The sequence below is a fragment of the Plectropomus leopardus genome, chromosome 19, assembly GCF_026936395.1.
Source record: "Plectropomus leopardus strain MGB_pleo_1.0 chromosome 19, ASM2693639v1, whole genome shotgun sequence".
Lineage (NCBI taxonomy): Eukaryota > Metazoa > Chordata > Actinopteri > Perciformes > Serranidae > Plectropomus > Plectropomus leopardus.
This window is the reverse complement of record NC_142194.1, coordinates 7,812,384-7,838,342: the sequence shown is the minus strand read 5'-3', so window position 1 is coordinate 7,838,342 and position 25,959 is coordinate 7,812,384. Positions and strand designations below refer to the sequence as shown.

The following is a 25,959-nucleotide window of genomic DNA, read 5'->3' as shown; positions in this document are numbered from 1 at the left end:
AAGTGCTCTAACCCTCCATTAAGTTTAAAAACACCATTTATCTTTTACCGAGCAGAGTGTGCACACATTCGCTCTTTGGTAAAAATCAAATTGGCAGCTCTGACCACTTAACTGCTGCCTAAATTAGGTCTGAGTAGTTTCCCATAAAAGCAGACTCGATATGTTAACACCCTGCTCCTTATTTGCTCATTCCTAACACAAGAGGCCCACTCCACTGTCTTCTCTGTTTTGTTTCCTCTCGATTGTCCCAGCAGACAGGGGGTGGGGAGAGCTTGCGGCTGGAGGCGATGACACGGGGAAAGAAAGGAAGGAAGATCTAGCTGAGCGGAAAGGCAACCCCTGGGATGTGGAGGGAGAAGGAGATGAGAAAAAAGGGAAATAGGAAGAGAGGGTGACAGTGATGGAGGGAATATCGGGGGTAATAAAAACTGTGAGACAGCAGTGTGGAGGGGAAAGAGTGAAGACACAGGAAGGAGACAAAGAACGCCTCAGTGACAAAGTGTTCACACGTGTCCATAATAGGAAGACAAAGGCGCAGCTTCCTCATCCACATGGCTACCTCAGACTTCATCTCTAAGTGCACGGCCCAGTTTCTCTCCTATTACTAGTCCACTCTAGATGGCTTCCTGCCTGAGGCTGGAGTGTTGCATAATGCTACGATTTTTTTTTTTACCACAAAACAGTGAGCAAACCTACACACCTCATTGTTGGATGTACAAAAATAAACACACTAAGAAGAATCAGCCATACGCTTTGCCCGAAAGGATGACTAATGGGCTAATTTAAGGGATGACACACAGGTGAACTCAGCAGTTAAGTTAACACAATGGGAACTTTTGGAGCAATCTGTTACTCAAAAACAAAAAGCAGCCAGTTTAAGAAGTACATCCAATATAACCCAATTAGAGGTACAGCTAATTATTATTCAAATTACTGAGTAATCTATTTTTTTCTCAATGAACCAATCGTTTTATATAGAAAATATGAAAAGTAACTAACAGTGAAGATCATGATGTCCTCAGTTTCAAGGAACCAGTGAATGTTGTTTTACAAACAATTACTCTGTTATAATTGTCAATTAAGCTTCTGTCAATCCAGTAATTGATTAATCCGCTAATAATTTTAGCACTAAGTACAAAAGCATTGCAGTGAATCTTATTGCAGTCTGTAAATCTATAATTAAGTGATAATTTAAGTATTTTTCATCATGGACCTTATTTTTCCATGTTTTGTGTCTAAGTTACTAATGGAGACAAAAAATTGTCCAGTGTTGAGTGAGTGAGAAACAGGCATCAATGTAACCTTGAAGGGTGCCTGCGTACATTCAATATACATCCACTAAAAGTTTTTTTTCACTGACAGGCTCAAAGTCTTCATATTGCTAAACCCACCAGACTCTGTTTAAATATTAAGTAATTTTATCACAATAAAACACAGTTAATTCAAAGTTAGCTAAAAAAAAACATCTTAGTTTGTCTTTGCACTGTTGCTGCAATCACCAACTCTGGTTTGGTTGAAATAAACCCTTAATTCAGCCAGTTAGATGTAAAAAAAATATATATGCTGGTTCTATGCGTGCTAAAATTACTGTTTATTTTAATACGTCTGGTGGGTTTTGTGATTGCAATTGTGTTTCTGGTTTAACAAAAAGGATCTTATTCTGAAAAATGGGCTTTCTCTGAAGGGATCCTTTCCATAATGTTGTCAGAAACTTAGAATGACAATCTGAGCCTGTCAGTGACAAAAACAAGCACAAACATTTTTTCTGAGTTTTATTTTGTTTCTGTCAACTTTAAATGAAGTGTGTTTTACAAAGATTAAATTGCAGTTTATGTACATGGAGTCTTGTTGCTTTGGCAATAGCGATTGGGGCTGTTTCTGGTTAAACCAAATTATTTTACTCTTTAACAAAAAGGTCTGTCTCTTTAGGTATCCTTTCAATAATGTTGTCAGACACTTAAAATAACTTTCTGAGCCTGTCAGTGACAAAAACAAGCACTTTTAGTGGATGTAAGTTGATGGTGCACACATACCCACAGTGGTTACAATGCAGCCTGTTTCATTACTGCCAGCTGCAGAGCACTCGCTCAAAAACTGTTTTCTCCATTTGTCACCAAAAAAAACCCCTGAAGTTACCCTTTAAAGCCTCACAGCCACGCAAAATTTAATCAGAAGGAGATGTCTTGCAAAAAAATGTTTTCAAATATTCAATGCCTTGTATAAATGAATGCCGTTTTACCCAGAAAAGCTGACCTGAATAGATACCTCTAATGGGCACTCTACTGTTATAACCGGCGCTTTATTGGAGCAGAATGGAACAAGACAGAAAACAGAGGAGGATGTGCTGTGTGTCAAGACAGATGCAAAGTCCCAACGGTCTTAAGTGGTGTATAGTTCATGCCTTATGCTGAGCGCCCATTAATAATCAATTTTTAAAACACAAGCAGTGGCCATAATTAATATATAGAGATGGAAAGGCCCTCCATCTGTTGCCGTGCATCTGCTAAGCAGGACTGAGGCGTGTACCAGTGGAATTCCACAAACTTGGAGCGGTGCTAAATGCACTCTAAGCGATATGAAGTGTCTTCCGCAGGCATGGCTGCTCCACAGCAGGTGGCAGACAGCTGTGCGTAGGTGGAGAAGGTCTCCGGGCGCAGTGTGCACCGATGTGCAACTTGTGTGTGAGTGCGGCCTGAATGGACAGTGACATTCCTCTAACATGATAGGGGTTAAACGGGTGTCAGGTCAGTTAGAGAAGGAAGAAGACATGGACAAAGACAGAAATTCCACCTTAAAAGTCAGATCTTAGTGAGCAGCAGGAGCTTTTTTCTTGGTGTTGGAAATCTGTAAAGATGTTTTTTGTCTTTTACTTAAAGCTTGCGCCAATTGTGTTTTTTTTTCGTTGTCTTTTATTAAGGTTGTTATATTATTCTTCAGGTTTTCAGTAGTTTAAACAGCGTCAAAATGCTATTTTCCCAAGCTTCCTCCATGACCTGACACAGCTTTCTGCATGAAGGCGCTGATACACATAAACCTCCTGGCTGGCCTAATGTGCCTCTTCATGACTGATCGCTATCCCCACACAACTGTTCGTTTGATATCTAATAAATTAGTGCCCATGAGTGGTGTTACTTAATGTATTTATCTACTTAATGTAAAGTTACGTAGCATAGGTTTAGGATGAGACATGTTTGGGTGTCTTTAGGTTAAGGCAAATAAAGTTATGTTCATTAGGTTTCAGAGAAGAAACATGCAGATGATGCACCTTAAAATAATGCAAAGTTCACTTGGTTTCACATGGCTTCGAACACCAGTCTCCGGGGAGAACGTCCTGCCTTCTTACAGGGCCTACTTCCTTTTTTACTCCTCTCAGCACATTTATCACATGATAGCAGCCTACCCAAATATGTGGGTTATTCACAAATTACTGACTCATGGCTTTGTGTGATATATATGTATTTTGGTGCATGCAATATGTATTTGTCACTTGTGTAAACTATTTTGTTGAGTTGCTTCTTAGCTTAATGGTCTGGTCTTTCAGTTGGTCTTTTATTGTGCAAAGTAACCAACAGAAGGACTGAAGTGGTAATGTGCTGCTGTGGACAATGTAAAGTAATTCTACTGCTCCATCTGTGCCCAGAGTACACTCTGTGCTCCGAGAGTGTGGTACAAAGAATAACCGACCTGTAGCCTATATATATATATATTCCAGCGGTGCCCCTAATGAGCAATCTAGCTCCAAAAATATAAAATATACATAGCAGCAGATGTATTGATTGTGGTGGAACGCCACAAATAAATGAATTTGTGGAAAACCTTGCATCATTTGATTTCACCTTTTCATTGTAGCCAACTTCACTGCAAACAAAGTTAGCTTTTAGCTGCCCTCTACAGTTAGTTAGCACAACCGTGTTAGCAACGTTTTTTTGGACGAATATTCACCAGTTGTAAAATACCCCCCAAAAAAACACGTTCTCTGCCTGTTTGCTACAGTGGTCCTGAGGGTCAGAACACAACATGTCATAAAACACTAAGAGGTTTCATAAAATAAAACAAAATTTCACAAAACAAAACAACGTTTCACAAAAGCTTCGGTGTTTTCTGAAATGTTGTTTTCTGAAATGAGTAGACTGATTTTTGTGTGCAGAATTGGTGGAGCAAAAACAGATTCCTTCTGGAAATGTTATTGTAAGGCAGCCACAAATGATTCCTCTGACATTTCCTTCTTTGATACATTTAACATGCTGCATGCCTTGTATAATGAATTCGTACCAGAGTTTAATGAAGGCTGCCGAGTGCCTTGAGAAATGGCATCACTGTGAAGAAATGCCCCCTTCCCCAAAGATCAATGGAGCAGTCTTAGTCTTCCTCCATGCTGCTGCTTGTCGCACTCTGACACCCGGGTGAAGGCCCCAGGGACCGGGGCTCTTTCCGGCAGAGTGCACTCGGCTGGGCCTGCCCATGTTCACAGCTGGGATGCTATTAAGTCCCAGCAAAGCGACCCATGGGTTATGGATGAGAGGAGGAGGAGAAGGGAGGAAGAAGGGGCTTTGTTTGCTAAAGGATCCTTTAAATCTGTTACACTGCACCGCTTTGTAGCCTTCAACACTTTGCCATAACAAACCAAGGGTTCTCAGGAGCTTTGTGAGGTGTGCTCGTTTTCTAAGATTTCAGCTTCAGTGAGAGAAATGTTCGGCTTATTCCCGTTAAACCTTCATGAATCTCTTTCTAGTAACTGCTTCTGGAGGCCATGCTTACCGGGACACCTTTGGAGAGCACTGAAGCGTGTTATCTCCCTTTTTTCCTTGACACCCTCTGTGAACCCGAAGCCCAAACCTTCCCCTCAGGGGAGTCAGGGGTCGTGATTTTGATGCTACACCCGCACAACAAAAGAAACCCAACCCCCCGAGCTTCCATGGACTTTCATTGTTGTTGTTTCTGCTGGAGGGGGAATGTGGCTGCGTGAATCTGCTTGTCCCAGTTCAGTTCTTTTATCAGCAAACTAAAATCATGACACATGAAAATGCTGAAGAACAGCAAACACTCATAAAACCCCGTCACCATGGATTCAGTGCTGTCATATCCTGTTTTAATGTTGTTAGATCTGTGTGAGGGATGGACACACTTCCTTATTAGTACAGACCTCTGCCATACCATCCAGCCAATCGTATGATGCTAATCACTGGCTCCAAGCAACACAGAGACAGATTGGGGTTAATGACCTTCTGGAGTGCCAGAGGGGACACTGTGAGTGCGTCTTTCTATGTAAATGCATGACACAAACTAGAACTAAGTAGGGAAAAAGAAGACGTAATGACTGCTGCAGAGGCTGAGCTGAGGTGAATCACTGTTTTAAGGTTACACAGTTATTCACACAGACAGAGAGAGGCAGGACAAAGAGCATGGAAAGAAAGAACAGATTTCAGATTGATTTTCTTGAGGAGGAGGCGATAAGAGTTGGTCATTCTCCAATGCAATCAGACTGGTTGTGATAACTGAGCAGATAATGAGTTTTCAGCCATTGGTATGCATCACTTTCCATTTTCTATCACACAAAGTAAACACAGCTAACACCACAGCTTGCACATCCAGTTGTTAAATCAACTATAATCAGTAAAACTGTAGCAGCCTTGTGCAAAGATAATCAAATGTTCGAGAACACAAAATTATTGACAACTGCGCATGAGAAATAATTGCTGCAGGACAGTCAAAACAGGCTGTTCTCATGCACTGCTCATACAAAAACCTATAAAAGATTTCATATATAACCCACATAATCATGAGCTTTTAATTCAAGCATAACCAACGTACAACACCCAACCATATTTCTTTTCCAAAAGCTAACCTATGTAACTTTACTTGCCTAACCTACGTCACATATGCCCAACCATGCATGTTTCTCTTCTCAAAACTAATTTACATAGCTTTACTTGCTGAACTTGCGTAACTTTATGTTAATTACATAACATGACAACGTGATTTGCAGGGTGCTAATTCATTCGATATACAAACCATTGTATTTTCATTTTCGTTAGACATCTGAACCAAAGTTACTAAATCTCCTGAGGACATTATCTTTTACAACATATTTTATTGTGATGGCTTTTGCTGGTGTTTTGTTGTCTTTTTCTAATTCTCATGACATAAATCCTCTCAGTTCTCCAAACATGAAGGGTTCTGACATAACGGCACAACCGTTTAGATCGGTGAAGGTCTAACAATGAACAAAAAAAAAAGGAAAAGGTGAAGGAAATGCTGATGAACACAGAAAAAGAAGAGAGAGGGGAACAAAGACAACAGAAAGGTCTGGAGGAGGAGAGTGTTTGCATGCACTTGGGTGGAACATTGTTCCCTGGGAATCTCTGTAAGAAAAGCCAATGAAGCAGAAAGATCGAGTGTGTAAAGAGAGTGTGTTTGCCCCTGTAATTGAATAGCATAGTCTGTGGCTTGTTCATTTACCCCATATCATTCTGGGCTGCAGTAATAGCTGGATAAAAGCTTTCAATAGAAACTTGTCAGAGCCGGACATTAAAGTGATCAGTGGTAAGACGGGAAAAGCGCATGTTTTTTTTTTTGTCAAGGACAAATGGTACTGCTATTAAGCAGAGTCCTTGTTCCCCTTTTGCTGAAGGACAGTCAGATGTTGTTTAATCATCTGAAATTACGAACAGGACGTGTGAAATCTCCCTAAATGTCCATGTTAGTTAAGGTAATAAAACTGATTTATTTTTACATTAAACTCTGCAGTTACTAAGAATCCAGTGCTGTCACTTCTAAGTGACTTGAAGTTGGAACAAGTGCAAGGACAAACATGATAAATCTCTACTTTAAAACACAAAAGCGTCATTCTTTCTAGTGTTCAGAACATAATGCACACTACGCTCCAGTAGCACTTTGACGACACAGACTGTTCCAGTAGAGTACAGAACATGACACCTTTTTCTTCAGCAACAGCGTGACAACAAGTTAAAGGCTTGCTATTTTCTGTGCCTGACTGAGCATGCATTGAATGTACAACCACAGCCTCAAAAATACATTCTGAGCAAGCAGGATGATTATAAAAACATAGGGGCAAACGATGAGATGGAGTTACCATGAGAACAAAAATTCCTACCAGAAATACAAATCAATCATATTGTCTTTCCTCAAAGACCTCATCAGTATACGTTATATCACTTTGATACTATGGCAACTACATTATGTCGAGGTCCTGCTGCGCTCATAATATGAATGAACACTTTCCCTAAATTTAAAACTGGGTAATTCACACTTAATTTACAACGCCAACTATGACAAAACAGAAGAAATTCCTTTGAAACAAATACAGTACAGTAGTTTGATGTTAATAGGAAAAGGCTTTTTTGGTTTCTTGCCTAGAGTTTGATAAGAAAATTGATACCACTTTTGAAAATTTTCTGGTGAATATGAGGCTGGAACCAGAAGATGGTTAGCTTTGCAAAAAGACTGGAAACCAGCGGTCAACAGCTAGCTAGGCCTTGTCTAACGATAACGAAATCTACCATTTTTAAGACATTAGATGGTTGTTTAATTGGTACAAAATATGGAGCAGGATGATTATGATTTGCAGTTTTTCTGGGGGCGATGTGCCGGACCATTTCTTAGCCAAGAGCAGTGACTTCCTGGAGTCTTTGCAGTCTTTGTGTTAAACTAATCTAACAGTTAACAGTTACTAACATTCGTTACCAACATAATTTCTCATGACAAGAATTGTTCTCAGTAAAGCTGCACTAAATAACGTTATCGCAATACGGCCAATTGAAACATCCAAATCGCAAGAGCTTAAATTTTTAGAAAAGAATAGAATAGAGTAGAATCTTTATTGTCATTCCATAAAACAACCAAACAGTGGAGCATCTCCCTTTGCACGCTGTATTTATAAAAAGAAAAATAAAGTGCTAAAATACGTAACAAGATATAAAACACATATAGACATTAATTTTTAAAAGAGAATGAAATGAAAGTTATCAAGTAAGTGCAGAAAAATAAATATAGAGTATTCTTGCACTGATCCCCCAGCCCACAAAAAAATCACAACATCATCACTGGTATATTTTTTCAGTGAAAATTTAGCAAAAACAAAAAATAAAAAAAGAACCATCGGGACTTTTATCGTAGTATCTGTCTAAACAATCACAAAACGGTTGTTTTTGCATATCGTGCCCTGGTTCTAAGTAGTGCATTTATTGATTTTTTCAGAGAGCAACATCCCTACACCTTTGGCCCAGATAATAACAACAACACTGCTTACTGAATCAGAGGCCAAATGACTGACACTCACAGCATAAACAAACCAGCAAACAGGAGCACAAAAAACGTCAGTGCAATCCACATTTTCCCACACTTCTCATCATTATGTTGGTTATTATGTCACTCAATAACAGCATTTACAATGGCCGTAAATCCACCAATAAACTATTATAACCCTGGCTGCTCGGGTAGTATCAGAGTGAAGGACAAAGAGAGTTTTTGGTACAAACTTGTTTGGGTTGCAAAGCAGGAAATGGGAAGGGAAGTCAGATGGACGAGGACCTGCTGACCTACACATGATGTCTGGCTTAATACACACACACACACACACACACACACACACACACACACACACACACAAAAATACAGAAAAACTAGGCCCTCATCCTATTTTTAGGTAAGCTTTTTCATTTTTTGCCCTCTTTCTATCCTTCAGGCTTCAGGACAAAGAGATGAGAAGCGCAGAAGTACATTTCGCACATCAGACACACCGAGCTGAAGAGGACCTGAGGAGATTATATCAGGAGCGTCAAAGCACTCATCGACAATGCTGGGGTTTCACTCTCTCACCCAGAGGTCAGTAAAGGGCCTCTGCATGCTCAACACAAAGTTGTTATGTTGTGTATAACGGAGTGCAACATGATGAAATCCTTCGAGGACAGACTGTTCTGAGTTCTTGGAGGGATATCAAAGAGGCAGTCTGATGCAGCTAGTAGGCAGCGAGTGCAGCCGATATAAACACTTTTGCCTTTAGCAGTAGTCCAGCAACAAGCATGAGCTACTGTAATGTGTTTCCAGCACATACGACCCTTAACTCTGCAGTTTGATGCAACTCTGGATGAGATTTTCCAAAATATGTGACTTTTAGATAAAGAAGAATAGCTTTGTTATTGTCAGAAGACAGAAATTAGAGAAAAACTCCAGTCAGGTGATTCAGGCATTCCATCACTGACAATACCAGCGTCCAACAGAGGGTGAGAAACCTAGTACCACACACACACACACACACACACACACACACACACATTCGTGCAGACAAAGAACAGTGAAAGATCACGACCCCTTGCATTCCATCACATTCGATGGCCCAAAGCCAGCAGAGGAATTCACCAGGATTGCCCACACTAAGACTAGCCAATTACAGTCCCGCTGAAAAAGACACACGGCCTGGGTAAAAGGCACGGCTCAACTGCTCAATACTCTCCACAGCAGCGGCCAAATAAGCATCGATTCAGCAATTCCTTTACAAAAGAGTGGACTCATCATTACACGGCTCGTTTATAAAGCTTCATTTTTATTCCGTTAGACTGAATTCTTTACTTTTAAACACAGCTGCAGTGCTGTTAATTTTTCCCCGTGCAGAAACAGGTTGGATGAGAAATAAAATGTTCTTTAAAGAGGACATATGATACTTTTAATATCACACTGTGATGCTTTGTAGAGTTAAGAAACGAAATAACAAGAATAATCCCTTAAACAGGGACTTTTTAAATGTTATTTCTGCCTTACAGTCGATTATACTGATATTTGCCACTTCATTAGTAACTCTAAGGAATAATTCACAACTTGACACAACTACGCAAGTACATCCAGGCGCAATTTATCACCTGTTTTTCTAGTTCTACATCTCTTGATTGCATATGCTGCATGCCATCACCGGTGATCAGAATTAAGTTTGACAGTCGACAAAGGACAGGAAATGTAACGGCCTAAATAGCATTGCATCAGCTTGAAATTGTGTCATTAGCTTTGGTGCTGTGCAGAAAATTGTTTTACCTAGTGGGAGCATGAAGGGCTTGACCTATATCTGTGGAAAAAACAGACGAGCAGGAGCATGTTCGTGTCAGAAAAAAGGGAGAGAGACAGAGATGCTACAATAAAAGAGAACAAGAGAGGTTGATGGTTGCGCTGATGGGGGTTTCCCACCTCTAACTTGAGTGCCGGTCTGTGTGCTGCTCCCCTGCTGAGACTCACCACCCTCTCCTCCCACACCCCGTGGCCCTGACTCGACTGCTGCAGAGCAGCGGAGAGTTGAAACTGGCAGCATGAGGAGAAAAAAAATCTCCCTCACTTTGCCTCTCTCCGTCTCTTACCTGATAGCAGCGTGACAAAAATCCAATTTAGTTGTGCTGCCATCTGATATCTTGTAGTGCAGAAATGCATCAAACTACTACTGATGGTGAAAAGATAGCAGCCAAAAGCAAAGAATAGCATCACAGCGAACGTTTAAGCCAGTGTAGTGGGGTGCTTTTGGGCCACAGACACAAAAGCAATTAAGCCTTGAGGAAAAAACACTATAGAAAGAAGGAGTCCCTTTTCCTTAGCTGGTGGAGTCCCAAAAATGAGCTAAAAGGAAAGTGGATTCATAGTCGCCATTTGTCAGGAAATACTACTCAAATAACATTAAAGTCATTTCCTATCCGATGGAGGTGTAAATGGGCAACTGTTTGCTTATAAGTTTGCTATATAAACTTAAAGGGTAAATCTATTTTCCCATGTTTTTGTGTCGAAGTGACTAATGGGAACCATCATTTTAAAATTGCTCCAGTATTGAACGAGACCACTGCAGCCGACAGCAGCGAAACAGGCTGCAAGGTAACCACTCAGGGCAATTATACTCGAATAACATCCACTAAAAGTGCTTGTTTTTGTCACTAACAGACTCAGATTCTAAGAATCTGACAACATTATGGAAACGATCACTACAGAGATAAATCTTTTTGTTAAAGATCAAGTTCCTCTTTTTTTTAACCAGAAACACCCCCGAAATTGCTATCACCAAAAACTCCAGACTCCATTTAAATAAATAGTTTTTGTTTTGTTTTTTGTTGTAAAATCACTTAATTCAAAGTCAAAAGGAAAAAAATAAATCTTGCAAAAATCATCTAGGTTTGTCTCTCTAATGTTCAAACAATGACCAACTCTGGTTTTGTTGAAATAAACCCTTAATTTACACAGTTAGATGTAAAAGTATAGTGGCTCTCTACATGCTAAAATGACAATTATTGCAAAATGAACCCTGCGTCTGGGTCCTGCTTCCCCCTGTTGGGCTTTATTTCACAATAACGGTCCACTTACTGTACATTTTCCCTTACTTTGCGAAGTTTCACCAGGTTTTGCAGTCTTACTGACATTACTAAAGCCAGTTTGTTACTTTAATGCTACAATTTACCATTTACCACTTTTCTGTAATAGTCATTTCTGCCTATAGTCGCTGTTATCCAGCAAACCTTACAAAGGTTTTTAATGATGTCTTACATTGATTTTCATGTCTTTCAGCTAATCACAGCAGTTGCTGCTTGTTCGCTCCACCTCAGCTCCACCCTGTTGCCCACATTTTTTTCCAGTCGATGATGAACAAAATGAAAGAGTGAGTACCAACAAGTGACATATCACAATCACCTTTTGTGATACTAGTGAATTTAGTCTAAATTGAAGCAATTTCTGCAGGTTTATCTTACATTTGACTGACAACACACACATTCCCTTTAGTACTTCTACCATTATCTGTCACTTCACCTCTAAAATTACTTCCACATCTTTGTGACCCCACTCTCTTGCTCCCTTGGACCCTGAAGATCCCCTAAACTCCCCTGAAAACCACTGTGCAAAGACACTGCAGCAGCGAACTTAAATGTCATCAGCTCTCAGCATCATGTACCTACGTGCACTGACAGAAGCTAAGCTGTAACCCTAAAAAATTAAACAGTGAAACAATAAATCATTCATAGTGCTTGACATGTGTTCACAAGCAGGTCATTAGTCATCCAACAGTTGATCCCAGCCCACTTCAGACGTGTGTGAAACAGTCCTGTCACCATCCCCGGAGTTACACACGAACCACTTTGAATCCCATAAGTGAAACACATCTAAACCGACATTCACACACAAGTGTGCTCCCTGATCCTCTGTCCGTCTCTCCCCAACAGACACAAAGACTTATTTGTATGACTGAAAAATTAGTGAAAAATTTTGCCAGGCCTGATTAAGGGGAGTATTTACAAGCAGGGGCGTAGCACCAAATTTTGGGCCCTGTGCACAAGCAGTCTCTGTGGGCCCCCTTTCCTTCCTCTCTTAATCCATATCCTTTCATGCACCTTGTATTTTTTGTTTTTCAGAGTCAGGGAGAGACGTGCGAGTGTACTATGGTGCTCCAGCTGAGTTTAGAGACAAATCCTAGTGTTCGGAGTACATCATTTTGCACCTCTAATGGATGGGAGGGGCTTCAGAGAGCTTCCACTACTTTTTGTATACAAGGTTCAATCTTTGTCCGATTTACTCAGCCAATTTTGACTTAGTTATGGCATGAGTCAGGGGCGTAACACCAAATTCTGGGCTCTATGTATACTCAATCTCTGTGGGCCCCTGACCCTTCCTTTTTTACAAAATGTATACAGTGACATTTCTTAAACAAAAGCAAAGAAGTCAATGGTGTAATGCCATTTTGGCAAAGAGGAACTGCTTTTAGAAAGACCACAAAAATGACAAAACTAAAACAGACAGCAGCAAGTATTTCGGACGGGCTTCGCTGATACATTGGACTGGATTTGGATTTTCTAATAGAGTTATAATAAATGTGGCTACCACTCAAGTAGACTGCAAGACATTCAGAGGGACATTATGAGCTACTTTTGTTATCAATATTGCAAAACGTACTCTGAATTTGAAGGCAGCAGAAAGCATCATGGTAATACCTGATTTAGTGATACAAGGGAGCCGGGAGCTATATATTATTGAAGAATTATGACAGAAAGATACAATATGTTATAATATTGTTATAAATCACTATTGGGGACCACACACAGGGATACTGTGTCCCTGTTTTACTTGTGTCCTAGATGACTGGGGGTCCTAATAAAGCCCCATGTCCCATCTTCCACTGACCTGCTGGTAGTTCTCCTCCTCGGGCTGGAAGCTGTTGTCAATGGGCTGAAACCTCAGGTTGATATGAGGGAAATTGTGAAGCCAGTAAGTCCACCAGGGCGCAATGTAATCCACCGGAGCCGAAGACATCCCTGCCCCGAGAAAAAGTTCGGCTGCAGCCTAAATCAGCCTCCCTTTAGTAAAGCGGGCTCCGGTGATCTTAATCCAGTCTCATATCACAACAAAGACACTGGAAAGAGCATGCTCGTCTGTGGAAACACTCTCTCAGCCGCACATGAGAGGAAGCGGAGGAGAAGTCCTGCAGACACAGACGTGATGTTGCAAAGTGAAATCCAATAGATTTTTTTTCTTTTACATGAAAAAAAAGAAATAATCACACAGCGCCCATGTCTCCGTGTGTGTGTGTGTGTGTGTGGACTCTTCGCTCCTGTCCGACCGACAGCTGCTCCACACAACACAGGCACCGGCGGGAGCGCGCACAGAGTCAGGACACGGGGAGATAGGAGACGGGAGCGCGCAAAGACGCCCCTTTGAGGAGTTTTTAAATATCAGTCCGCCAGCATGTCTGACGCTAAACTGTTAAAACAAAAAAAAAATCTAAATATTCAATGTGTGGCGATTTACTGTTCATCTTGACATATTGACTGATTTGTGTAATTGTTGTTTAATTAGTCTCTCTGCGGAATTTACTACTGCACTGCCACCTAGTGGTCGATTGAGACAATTACAAACAACCATAGACGTATAGAAGGGGTCCTGTCCTCATTGGGGACGTCCGAGTCAAACAGCAGCAACTTTTATCTTGTTTGTCTGCTTGTCTGCAGGAGTTTATCCCAGTAACCAGTCAGTTCACCCATGTTGTTCCAGCTGGTTTTATTATAAGCATCCAGATAATAATGTGCATATACTGGTGTTTTAATACTAGGCGATGTTTGAGCGATGCAGCAGTAGGGCATTTAAATCTTTTTGCTTTTTGCATTGCACTCGTACAACAGGCTCAAGGACAGTTAAATCCCACAGGTGATTGCTGAATGCTTCATTTTTACCTTTATATTGTCACTTTACAAACGTATATACCGTTTTAAAAACTGTTTACACCTTTGCATATATATTTATTACTTCTCATTACACAGATACATTTACCACATTTCTACGTAAATTCAGTTTATTCATATGCAACATACCAAATTTATATTCTATCCCTATAATGTAACTATTTTTTGGAAGCCTTTTTCTTGCATATTTTAAAATATATAATGAGCATTGTTGAAGAGCCTGAAATCTCAGGTTTTCATCACCAACAACTGCTTCTCTGTAGGTGTACAAGACAGTAAATAACCCAAAACTTGAAATAATTTGACACAATATTTATTTAGATCACCTATTAAGCATTTTATTTGAGATTGTTTTTTAAATTATTAGTCCAATTTATCAGGACTTATCCATTGCTGATTAGATATAAGATTAGATATTTAAGCTTTGTCTTAAATTAAGCAATTTTACAACTTTATTCCTCATTTTCCACCACTGGTATTAACTAAGTGTATAGATGTAATTAGATGGACATTTGATTCTTAATGAAATGCAATGTATGGCACCTAAAAGATAATTATGGAAAATTTAAAGAGCATTTAACCACCTACAGAAAATGATTAATACGTATCGTGATTTCACAAAACATCAGTAATTTATTTTAATGTTTTTTTTTCTTTATTGGAGGGTTGAGCTTTCACACTTTTCAGTCCTATTTTAGCTCAAATCTGACAGTGTGGGGAAATGTATCAGCACACCCAGAATGCCTTATCCTGTTTTAACAAGTTGGCTAAACACTAGACCCAGCACATTAATACAACATCATGATGCAATATAGTTTGTCAAATCATATTTGCATGATGGTATGACAATACAGTGGACAGAAAAATCACAGACAAGTAACTCAGTTTTCCAATTTTTATTACAATTATCTGTACATCATGGATTTACTTCAGCTCCTTCACAGCCAGACCTGTAAAGACAAAAGACGACAGGTTAGATAATATTCATCTGCGTTAAACTTCACACCAGCACGGACAATGGCATCATTTTCTGCACTTTTTTTTTTTTTAAAGAATGTGTCAGGAGTACCCCAACTAATCAATACACGTTTGAAAATCCCTTTTTTTTTTTAAAAAAGGAAAATACAAACGTACATTTGGCTGAATGAATATGTGACAACCCAAACAGGCTGACTTCAGCTGTGCAGCTACTCTTAAAAATGGTTGCCAGCAATATTTCAGGGAATCAAAATCCTTAAACAAGGAGGCTTTTGAAGCTTACAATTGTAAAATTATTTCTGTCAAGCTTAATAAAACTTTTATTGAATGCACGATTCCACATAAAAACAGCCTAATCAATGCAGTCTGATATTTGTGTCAGAGCTTGGCAGATCTACAACCGAGTGATTTATTTACACGTTTGTTTTTCTTGGACTGGTAACGTCATTATCAGAGGCACAACATTCACTTGCAAACCGCAGAAAATACTTTTGAGTTTGAGTTTAAGCCCATTTTCAGACACTCTTCATTGCTTTACTTTGATAACGTCTAAGCAGCCACCTCTAGCAGACAATGGGGAAAAACATCTGTCACGACTCAGATCAACAAAACGAAAAACAGACAACCCCCACATGCACCTGGATCAACAGGTGACCTTTAAATGCAAAAATCCAATTAGTGGTAATCACAACAGCAATATTAAATGGAAGACAAACTACATACAGACTTTAAATGTAAACTGAGTCACTGCAAACACTGTAACACGCTGAGTCATTTCAGGATTAATATTTGTCTTTGTTTACTGCGTACCTCTACAGCCCTGCAGCCGCTTTAATATTCTGAATACTTTTCCTCTTTGTCACTGCACTTTAATATTTAACATATCTTGCAATAATATGGCATTATTCTCCTGTACATGAAGTCATTTTAACAGTTTTCTGACTGTTGCTCCTTTAGCCCCGAGACTTTCTGGTGTTATTAACGACCTTGGCAGCAGTTTTTGCAATTCTGCTTTAAATAAGATGGTTTGTCATTTTCCATCAGGACCTAATATCATCTCCCCCCCGTGGACTCTCAATTTTAAACGCCACATAACACAGCCAAGTTTTTATTGTAAACAACTTTGAGTTCATACATTTGTTTCTACCCAAGATGCTCTTGTTCCTGCGGGCCAATAAACACATTGAATCCATTTCAGACATTGTAAAACATCTGCGATGCATTTTGTGAATACTCTGAAACTGCCCTGTTTACATCAGTTTGAGGTATTTTATTAGCACATTTCTTTCTTTTGCATTGCTACCATTATAGACGTCCTACGCAAACTGTATCACACGGTCCCTCCATGTGCAAATTCAAACCCACTCATATAAATGCACTCAAAACCACAAAACTCCACATTGTACCTTTAATCAGACCCAGGAACTATGCAAACCTCTTAAAGAAAACAATCTATGACTATGTTCAAAGTCACATGCACAAAATTTACTCCTCCACTATATCACAATTTTCCTGACTGCTGTGTTTGTCTTGTGTTCACTTCAGAAGCTGACTTCCTGTAAACGACACTGACCTGGGGGCAGGGACTGCTTGAGCTTCTCCGCCTTCTCCTTGTCTGTGATGACCAGGGTGTACAGGTACCTGCTGCAGCGCACCTTGAACTTAACATTGTCCTTGTTCTTCTTGATCTTTACGGCTGCAGGAAGACAAAAAATTATTTCAGATTAAACTCAAAAACATTTTCTTAGATTTCAGTCAAAATATATTTTACAGATGCTGAGTATTTGTACACTTTCCAAACAGGCGGGAGCACAATGCTTGATTTTATGTGTCGATTATTCAGAATTATTTCTTAGGACATTTTCTTGAAGCAATTTTAAAATTTGGAACTACTTTAAGGAAAGTAGGAATTTCATTGAAAGAAAAGCTCAATTTTAACCAAAGAAAATGTTATTGGGGGGGTTAATGTCACGGACTGACAGTTTTTTTGTCTTATGCGAAGCAGGCATGCTTTCTAAAATCACACGCTGGAGCGGCATGATGCCACCGTTGTTTGGTTCTGTGTAAAAATGCAAAGGCAGCATAAAGAAGGGACTTTGTAGCAGAAAGAAATAGCAGTTTACATTATTCTTACAAAGAAACTTATAAAAGGGAAATCACAGACCCATTAACTGAAGACTTGTCAGCTTGCATTACTATAACAAGGCTTATATGTACTGCAAAAATTATTTGCAATAGTATAAATGTCACCTGAACAACAAACATGTCATTTTAGTTTGTATATTCTGCAATCAGGGTTCCCACACATTTTCATAGACAAAATTTAAATTTTTTTTCTACGACTTAAAGTGAGCCATAATACTTATTTTTGTTGCCAAACTTTGACATCTATCTTTTAAACATATCAGATACCAGCTCTTCAAACATGATTTCCTCTAGCTGGCATTCATGAAGGGGGAGACTGAACATTGGACGAAAATAGAGAAACCTACGTGATCAGGTTGTCACAAATCCAAGCGAAACAGAGCTACATTACATCAACGGCTACAGAAATTTAATTTGGCATTATGTTACAACATGTGGAACTTCATCTCTGAAGATTGCTATAATAATTTAATTATACATGAAAAAAACATGACTTTTCCCCAACTTTCAATGTTTTATACTTGTTCCACAACTTTTCCAGGCTTGGAAAACGTGCTTATAAAATACCATGACTGTGGGAACCCTGAGAGATTTAAGACATCACTTTCATTTACATCAACTGGCACAGACATGCGAGACAGTACTTACACTTGGCATCCTTCCTCCTGGCTGTCAGCAGGAAATCTTTGATCTCTGGAATCATGCGAGGCTACAAATAAAGCACAAACACTGTCATGGTTCAGGCACATCATCGACACTCAAACTGAGGCTGAAAATAGGGAGATGTTAGGGGACCGGTGGAACTGGTGTTTCTATTGGATACCGAAACCCAGCACTTGGTCCATCGTTACTCTTGCAAGAGTTTGAAACCATCACGAGCACATCAGCCTGAGATGTTTGCATTTCTTGCTGACAAGGACGGGTTTTAATTTAACGTAATATATTGCAACTAACGTTAGCTCCCTGTGATAATCTGAGGTTTGCATCAGTTCAGCTGCAGCTCAGAGTTTTGACAGTTTTTGAGTCCGCGACTTTAGCAGATCATTATTTTTGGTACATATATTCTACTAAGGACTCGTGATCGTGTCATCCGTGTGCGACAGCTGAAGCCGGGTGGCCCAACCGATTAGCAACATGCTAATGCTAACCGCAAAACGCTAGCCGCTTCACAACCTATCCGACGCTTCATACATTACCGAAAATAACATTTTACGTTACGGAGTTCCCCCACGCACAAGACACAACATTATAAAGCTATAAAAACACAAGTATTTAAGTGTTTTAATGAGATCAAAGTACTTACCATGCTGCCGTTTCAGCGGACTGATCGCTGCGGAAGAGCAGAGAAAGATGGAGTCAGTTCATCGGTTATAAAAACGGGAATAAAAGTGTTGAAATGTAAATAATTATATCGTAATGTAACTACTGGGTTGTTTAATTATAATTTAGCAGAATCGAGGATGTGATTGTTAGTTTCGGAGAGGATGGATGATGATAAAAATTGGTATTTTGTTTATGTGTGAATGTTGAACTCACTCAGTCTACCGGAGAGGGGATGAAAAGGGGTGGAACTTCCGGTGAGGAAGGTATTTATACAGCGCTACGGCAACTACACAGGGACAATGCTAAGAAAGAAAAGCGTATTACTAGAGTGTTGCATTTGTAATGCGTTAGTATTTTTTGTGTGTTTTGTTCTGTTTTTTGTCATTCAGCATTAGATAAGACTAGTCAAAAAAGGCACATCATAGCCATGTTCACCTCTTTGCGTGAAACAAACTGAACGAGAGCAGCAACCAAAAGTATCAAAACATGTATCAGCCACAAGTGACCAGACAACTGAGGAGCAAATCATAAGACACAAAAAACATTAGGGGAAAAGAAAGAAAAAAGCAAAACAACATCAATTTGCCATTCAGGAACTTGGATACATAGCAATTTATATAGCTGTAGGGCAATTTTAATTTTACAATGTTTAAATGTTATTTTAAATAGTTGTACTTAATTTATGATAGCAATAATTATAGGTGAGATCTTGAGAAAATGACACTTGTGAATTAAATATTTTTCCACATTAATGCAATTATTCATTCCAAATTGTGCTTTTTCTGCAACAATTTATGGCGGAAATTTCTTTACATTTTGTCAAAATAAAAGTCCTCTGCTGCTGCCATGTTATTATTGGGGTGAGGGACGCATTAAATACAATTGTTAATTTTCAAATGTTGTGATAAAAAAGCAAAGAAATGCCAGACATAGTGTACAAAAACATGTAATTTCTGTAAATAATAAGCTCCTTCTCCTCAGTCAACCGTCTCCCCATCAAATAGCCCCATCTGCTGGCAACATAAAAAAAGAACAAGAAAAAGAAAAAAGAAAAGTTGGCTAATTTAGGAAGTAACATATGAATAGTTCTGGATCAGTGCATGAAAAAAATCCATATTGTTATTTAGCATTATACTTCAACAATTATGAAAAATGTTGCCATATTTAACAACGTAAGGTCAATAGCTAGATAATCTACCAGATAAACTACTTTCTCTCTTTTATTCATTTATTTATTTTGCTTTTTTGGCAAAGTTTCATGTAATTTTGTACATTTTACAGATTTTTTGCATGCATCTGGGTCATTTCTTCTTTTGTTGCTCATTAATTTTTATAATTCCAAACCTCAGGTAATTTCTCTCTTTGTGTTTTTGTTTAACTTTCAAAATTTTTTAGTTGTTTGTTTTTAAATTTTTTTATTTTTTTTATTTATAAGTTTTTTTTTTGGCAAATTTTCATGTAATTTTTTTGTACTTTTCATTTCTTGTTCAAATCTGGGTCATTTCTTCTTTTGTTGCTCATTACCTTCTACCCTTGTTTTTTTTTTTTTACTTTTTAATTAGTTTTCAAAGGGTTAATAAATAGTTTACATTTCCATCTTTGCCGAGAGTAACAGTTTTGTGTAAAAGAAAGTAAAAGCCCGTCCCATATACAGGTCTGTCCCAAATATAAGCCTGCTGAGTTCAATGATTTAAACAAATAAAAGCCGGAGCAATTTTATAAAGTTTTAGGGTAGCTGAAAAATTGTGTTTTTATTGTGATAATTTCCGAGAGTTCCCGGATGGCCCCACCTTCGTAATGTTAAGTGTCAAGTACCCTGAGAGTGCGGGAAAACAACACTGCGCTTGCGCAAAGTCAGGTGTGCTGCCTTGCTACAATCGGATTGGCTATTTCTCTGTCGTCATCGCTGTCCCGCAGCCGTTAGTATCCGTTTAACGAGAATTTGAATTACTGCGGCCATGAGCGATGCGCCGTTTCTTTTACCGCAGGAAAGTGAAAGTCTATCTTTTGGACAAAAACGCGAGTTTAATCACCTCGGCACGCACCTGCCGTTGGAGATTGTTACAACCAAACCGCTGGTAAAATTAGTGGTTTTAAACAGTCCGAGTGGCTGTCGGAGATAACATGGCTAACGGCTAGCTTGTTCGAGAGAAGACGTAATTCGGCTGTTGGTGCGTGTCAACTTTTTCGCATCGGAGTGGATGTTACCTGGACAAAAACAGACTTTAAGGAAGGCAAACGTCTTTAAGAGAGGATTTCCAAACGAGAAGCAGAAGAACAAGGAGTAAACAAACGAGCAGCACTAAAAAACAGGTGAGTGCCCAGTGGGATTATCACCTGTGTTAAACTGTCCAAGACGGTAAAACTTCATTTAACTGCAGATGGAAACGCAGTGAGCTGCATAAAGCGCTTGGTACAAGTTGCGGGCACATATATTTTTTATTCCTTGTTATTTATGCGTGTTTCTGCCCTCATCTGGCTTGTTGTTGCTGTTTCACCGCTCTTCTGTTTTGTATTTTTATTTTGTTTTATTGTGTTCCTGTTTTTAATGTGTGTGTTTTTACTTTGTGTTTTTCAAAGGTGCTGTATAAATAAACTGTACTTAGACTACTTACTTACAAAACAAAGCCAACAACCGATCATAAAAGTTCACATAATCCATTAAAGTTAAGACTAAAACCTCATAAAATAATACTGTATATGAAGAATACACAAAAAGATTAAAATAAGTGAGTTGGAAACACAAAAAAAGTTAAAACAAACTGAACAATAATGTTAAAAATAGGCCATTAAAGGAGAATAATAGGAATGAGTTAAAATGAATAAAATAACTAAACAGATTAGAATAAGATAAAAAGTCAGGGCCTCCGCGGATCCTTAAAGTCTTAAAAGGCATTGAATTCATTAATCATTAATCTAAGGCCTTGATTGATATCAACATGTTACAAAATCAGTAATAAAATTCACTGATAAATGCCAGGTATACCCTATTTGTAATCAGATCTGACTTTTTCACTTGACCAAAAATGTCATGTTTTATGTTACAAGAAATGTTTGGGCAAAATAGTTCTTAACACTCTAAAAAAAGGTTGGTACATTTTTTTCAGTTTAGTTTATTGTAAAATTGGTCTTAAATTTCATCCCAAGTTACATTAAAAGTCTTAAATTCAATTTGGCTTAAGCTGTAGGAATCTTGAATGCAAACAAAAAATGGGCAAATCATGCAGTAATTAATCTAAAATCACCTAGCCTACCTGTTAATCTGACTTAAACTTCATATACCTCTTGGTGTTTTGCAGTTTATTTACTGAGTAGCGTTCTGTTTTAGGGACTGTTCTTTATTTAGCAGATGATGGGGTAGCTGGGGAGTGACTTTGTTTGTTTTTTTTATTTACAATATATATAGATGTAGATATAGATTTTATTTTGACCATTCCCAAAGCTACACATAGTTTTCCCTGAGTCTCCCTAAGTGACTTAGAGAAAATACATGACCCTCCTTTCATCATAAATTAGTTATTAGGTTTATCCTTTGATGTTTGAAATTTAAAATAAAGCCTTGGTTTTTCACTTTTGTTGTGCATGCTGGTTAGTTTGTGCGGTTTAATTTTGGCCAGATTTTAATTGAGGCATAGAATATTGTGTTTTTGATGCAGTCTTGCTTTTTTAAGCTCAGATTTTTTCATTTTTCATTTCAGTAAAATGAATAGAAAATACAGCCATTTAAAGTTGCAAGCCCCTCCACTAAGTTAAAATAAAAAAACACAAGTCCCTTCCCAGTGATTAAAAAATTATTTGACATACACCCTCTTCTTGCACCTCTCCCTCCCCTTCATAGATAACGAACAGTTCCTTAGTTTGGCACTTCCCTTGGACATTTACATTAAACAGCCACCGGATGGCAGTCTTATCTTTCCTGAGTAGCTGACTCGCTATAGGTCAACTTGTCTGGACTTAAAATCTTCAGTACTGACACCTCTAATAAATAAACTAATTCAGCAAGGGGAGCAAAGGTGAAAGTAAACTTAAATTTGTATTAAAATGCTTTAAGGATTATATTCACACAGCAGGTTCAAGTGTCTGTGGTTCAGGTTTATCAAGCGACCAGGAGTCAGACTCCCTCTGGGTGACAAAATATTAATGTCTACAGAGAAAAAAGATAAGCAGCCAACTTAGGCTGTATTCAGTCCATTTATGCATTCATAAGTGTTTTAAGTGTTAAGTGTTTGTTAGAAAAAATTGTACTGTTTATTGTTTTCTTGAGAAAAACGTGTACAGCAACCTAAACCAGGACAAATAGAGTTAAATGTACAGATAATAACAGAGAACACGACAGTGAAAGTATATTCAATAACAAATTATTCAAAAACAAAGGAAAAATTAAATGGAATTAGTTAAATGTTTACCAATTAAAAAAACAAAAAACTAAATGAATAAACGAGACATTCACATAAAAGTTTCCCAACACCTACATACGTATATCCCTGTGATCCCACCCCCACATTAGGATAGATACTATTGTGTGTTTAAGGCCCCTTTAAGTCAAATCATAAATTTAAAAAAACTATTCAGGAGACAATATCATATTTTCTTCTACCTCCTTGACCTCAAACTCAATCTCCTGTCTGTTTGTTGGAATAGTTTATGTACTGTTTTAAATCTAGGTTTGAATGTTCAGATTTTCTATTGATTCTATTTTTCTCTTCTCACACTGAAGTTATGTGGATACAAAGAGGGTGTAAACCCAGTGGCCCAATTTGTTTCCGGCGAGACTGCTGTGTTATGAATTTTAGTTGTATATTTTCTGGCAGGTATTTCTTTGGTTCCAGACTTAACTGTTGCTCAAAACGCTAAAAGATTTGCTCAAGACACCTCTGAGACTTCACACATTAAAACCTAACCTGCTGACTTATGGGTTCAATTATCTGCTGCAGTAGAAACAGATAAATCTGAGGTGCCAGAATAATAAGCCTTTAAGTATATAAATGGTTCACACAGAAGACATTCCCATCTTTTATCACCACAACTTGACAAAAATAATTCGATATGTATCTGCAATGGAAGACCACAGTTAATGTGTCAAGCCGGCTATAGTCAAAGGTGTGAAACGCATATCTACCTCACGGATGTCAGTTTACTTTTCTTTAGCTTGAGGCAGTAATAGTCATTTTACAGCACACGGGCCAAATCTTGTCCCCGATCGGGTGCTAGATGGCCCCCGCAACCATTTTAGAAATAACAAAAAAACTAGTGATTCACACTGGGAATACTGTTTGTACTTTTAGTATACATAAAGTGTGAGAGTAAAACAGAATCAAACTAGACCTTGTTTTATTTTTTAATTTTTTTTTTTTAAGTGGAGGATCCCCTGGCTTAGCTAGGACCTCTGTCAGGGGGGACAGAGGTCCTAGCTAAGCCCCCAATGTCCCAAAATCCTAGAAATGTCCTAAAATACGAGAAATTACATAAATTCCTAGAAACACCCTAAAATCCTAAAAACTGCCCAAAATCCTAGAAATGTCCTACAAACCTGGAAATGCCCTAAAATATGAAAACAATAGTAAAATACTAGAAATGTCCTAAAATTTTAGATACATCCTAAAATCAGAGAAATGTCCAAAAATCTTAGGAATGCCCCCTACAAACCTATAAATGTCCTAAAATCCATAGAAATAACCTAAAATCTTTGAAATGTCCTACAATCCCAAAAAACATTTTATCTTAGAAATGTCCTAAAATCCTTGAATTGTCCTAAAATCCTAGAATTGTCCCAAAATCTGAGAAATGTCCTGATATCTGAGAAATGTCTTAAAATCCTACAGGCATCCTAAAATGAGAGAAATTTCTTTAAATCAGTGTCCTGATATCCTAGACGTGCCCAAAAATCCTAGAAACATGTATGGGGCTGCTGCAACTGGCCCCTGGCCCCTTGTCATTTTGCAAAAGTGTCCCTCATCAAGCAAAGCATGTTGAGTATCACTGGTAATGCTTTGCCTCCTAATTTACTGCACATTTGCTTTTTTTCCAGAAACAGCTGTGGCTCAGGAAATGGCGGTATGTGCACTACATTACTACATACAGATTCAGTATAGATGTTTCTCTCAGTTCATAAATGAGCTCCATCAGCTGAAGACTGTTTTAGTATTCAAGTTTCAAATACGGTGAACTATCTTTGTCAATAATTTACACCAGGAGCTCTGTGTGAGGCCAGCATATTTGGTCGTTAAAGTTTGATTGACACCCGAGTCCACTTCCACGGAGATCCACCTTGACACGGTATTAATTCATAAAGACAGGAAACAGCAGATCAGTCGTTTTTAATTAACCCTGCTATCTACCAGTCTGCCTGTGTCCACAGGCCATTTTCCCCCAGATACTCAATCAGTGCTTGTAATATTGGACACGTTTTAGTCAGGATTTTAAATTTTCAGGAGTCTCTTGTCAATCAAGGTCAAAAATGGAAAGTGGCTTGTTTCTGTAGTGGTTCAGGGTTTAAGTGGAGGACATCAGCATCACAGAATGTGTTTTTATGCTGCCATTCATTGTTTTTTTTTGTACTTGTTTGCCATCTCAAACCATTTTCCTCACCATGAACAGTTTGGCTTTGTACTCTGTGCTGCAGGGAAGATTTTACTTTATTTTTCCAACTGATATACACACTGCTCCTTGTCATTGCTAAGGAAACTTGAGGGGGACTCTTAACTTAAGTAAAATCAATATTAGATCCTTACTTCATTCTGAGAGATTTTGAAAGACGTCTTCATTCACTTTTCAAAGACTCTGATATGATACAACTGAAGTGTTTTGTTGTTGGATTACATGGACAGTATCTGATATAGAGGTAGATAGGGATGTGCTTATCTAATACATTATGCAATGTAAAATTAGCATCGTTAATATTTAGTCATTAAACTTGTTTTGTCAACATTAGTTTGACTTTTCTGATTTGGTGTCCCATAGATCTCACTGCTGTATAGAGCTTCAATGAATAGTAGTCAAATCAATTTTATTTATAAAGCCCATTTTCACAAAACACAGTTTGCCTCAGAGGGCTTTACAGCGTACGACATCCCTCTGCCCTTACACCCTCACATCACCTAACTCCCGAAAAGAACCCCTGTAACAGGTAAAAGAGGAAGAAACCTCAGGAAGAGCGGCAGAGGATGATGAGGGATCCCTCTTCCATGACGTACAGACTAGCAATAGATGTCGTTAATAACAGTTGAAATAATCATCATCATATCATCTTATTATCTCAAAAAGAGAAAGATGTTGATGGTTCTTGTTTTATATGGGCTATGCATAA

At 38.4% G+C, this 25,959-nt stretch overlaps 2 protein-coding genes and 2 long non-coding RNA genes across 6 annotated transcripts in view; 2 read left to right on the top strand and 2 right to left on the bottom strand.

The window, feature by feature from the left end:
• Positions 1-12,112, top strand: part of LOC148186298 (uncharacterized) — a 163,064-nt gene extending 150,952 nt beyond the window's left edge. Inside the window, exons 4-5 of the long non-coding RNA XR_015774959.1 lie at positions 8,705-8,844; positions 11,548-12,112. This is a non-coding gene — a long non-coding RNA (uncharacterized LOC148186298). The remainder of the gene's footprint in view (positions 1-8,704; positions 8,845-11,547) is intronic.
• ttyh2 (tweety family member 2) overlaps positions 1-13,616 on the bottom strand; it is an 80,426-nt gene extending 66,810 nt beyond the window's left edge. Inside the window, exon 1 of one of the 2 annotated variants that reach the window (XM_088069895.1) lies at positions 13,153-13,616. In XM_088069895.1, the coding sequence (XP_087926021.1) occupies positions 13,153-13,281 (129 nt within the window). In that variant the 5' untranslated portion in view covers positions 13,282-13,616. The remainder of the gene's footprint in view (positions 1-13,152) is intronic. The other variant, XM_042508500.2, reaches the window with a different exon arrangement.
• A 1,472-nt stretch (positions 13,617-15,088) lies between these two features.
• rpl38 (ribosomal protein L38) lies at positions 15,089-18,983 on the bottom strand. The gene is made up of 5 exons (XM_088070315.1): positions 18,867-18,983; positions 18,634-18,660; positions 17,979-18,039; positions 16,759-16,881; positions 15,089-15,157 (listed from the first exon to the last, which is right to left on the bottom strand). Exons 2-5 carry the CDS (start codon positions 18,634-18,636, stop codon positions 15,132-15,134), a joined length of 213 nt encoding a protein of 70 aa, XP_087926441.1. The 5' UTR covers positions 18,637-18,660; positions 18,867-18,983; the 3' UTR covers positions 15,089-15,131.
• A 1,569-nt stretch (positions 18,984-20,552) lies between these two features.
• LOC148186296 (uncharacterized) overlaps positions 20,553-25,959 on the top strand; it is a 36,363-nt gene continuing 30,956 nt past the window's right edge. Inside the window, exons 1-2 of one of the 2 annotated variants that reach the window (XR_015775055.1) lie at positions 20,553-20,966; positions 24,682-24,707. This is a non-coding gene — a long non-coding RNA (uncharacterized LOC148186296). The remainder of the gene's footprint in view (positions 20,967-24,681; positions 24,708-25,959) is intronic. The other variant, XR_015775056.1, reaches the window with a different exon arrangement.

What these genes read in the sequence shown, in the direction of transcription:
- rpl38 (XM_088070315.1), bottom strand. An exon ending in CAGGAGGAAGGATGCCAAGT is followed by an intron (nt 16,882 to 17,978) that starts GTAAGTACTGTC and finishes GTCTTCCTGCAG; the next exon opens with CCGTAAAGATCAAGAAGAAC. An exon ending in CAAGCAGTCCCTGCCCCCAG is followed by an intron (nt 15,158 to 16,758) that starts GTCAGTGTCGTT and finishes TTGTCTTTACAG; the next exon opens with GTCTGGCTGTGAAGGAGCTG.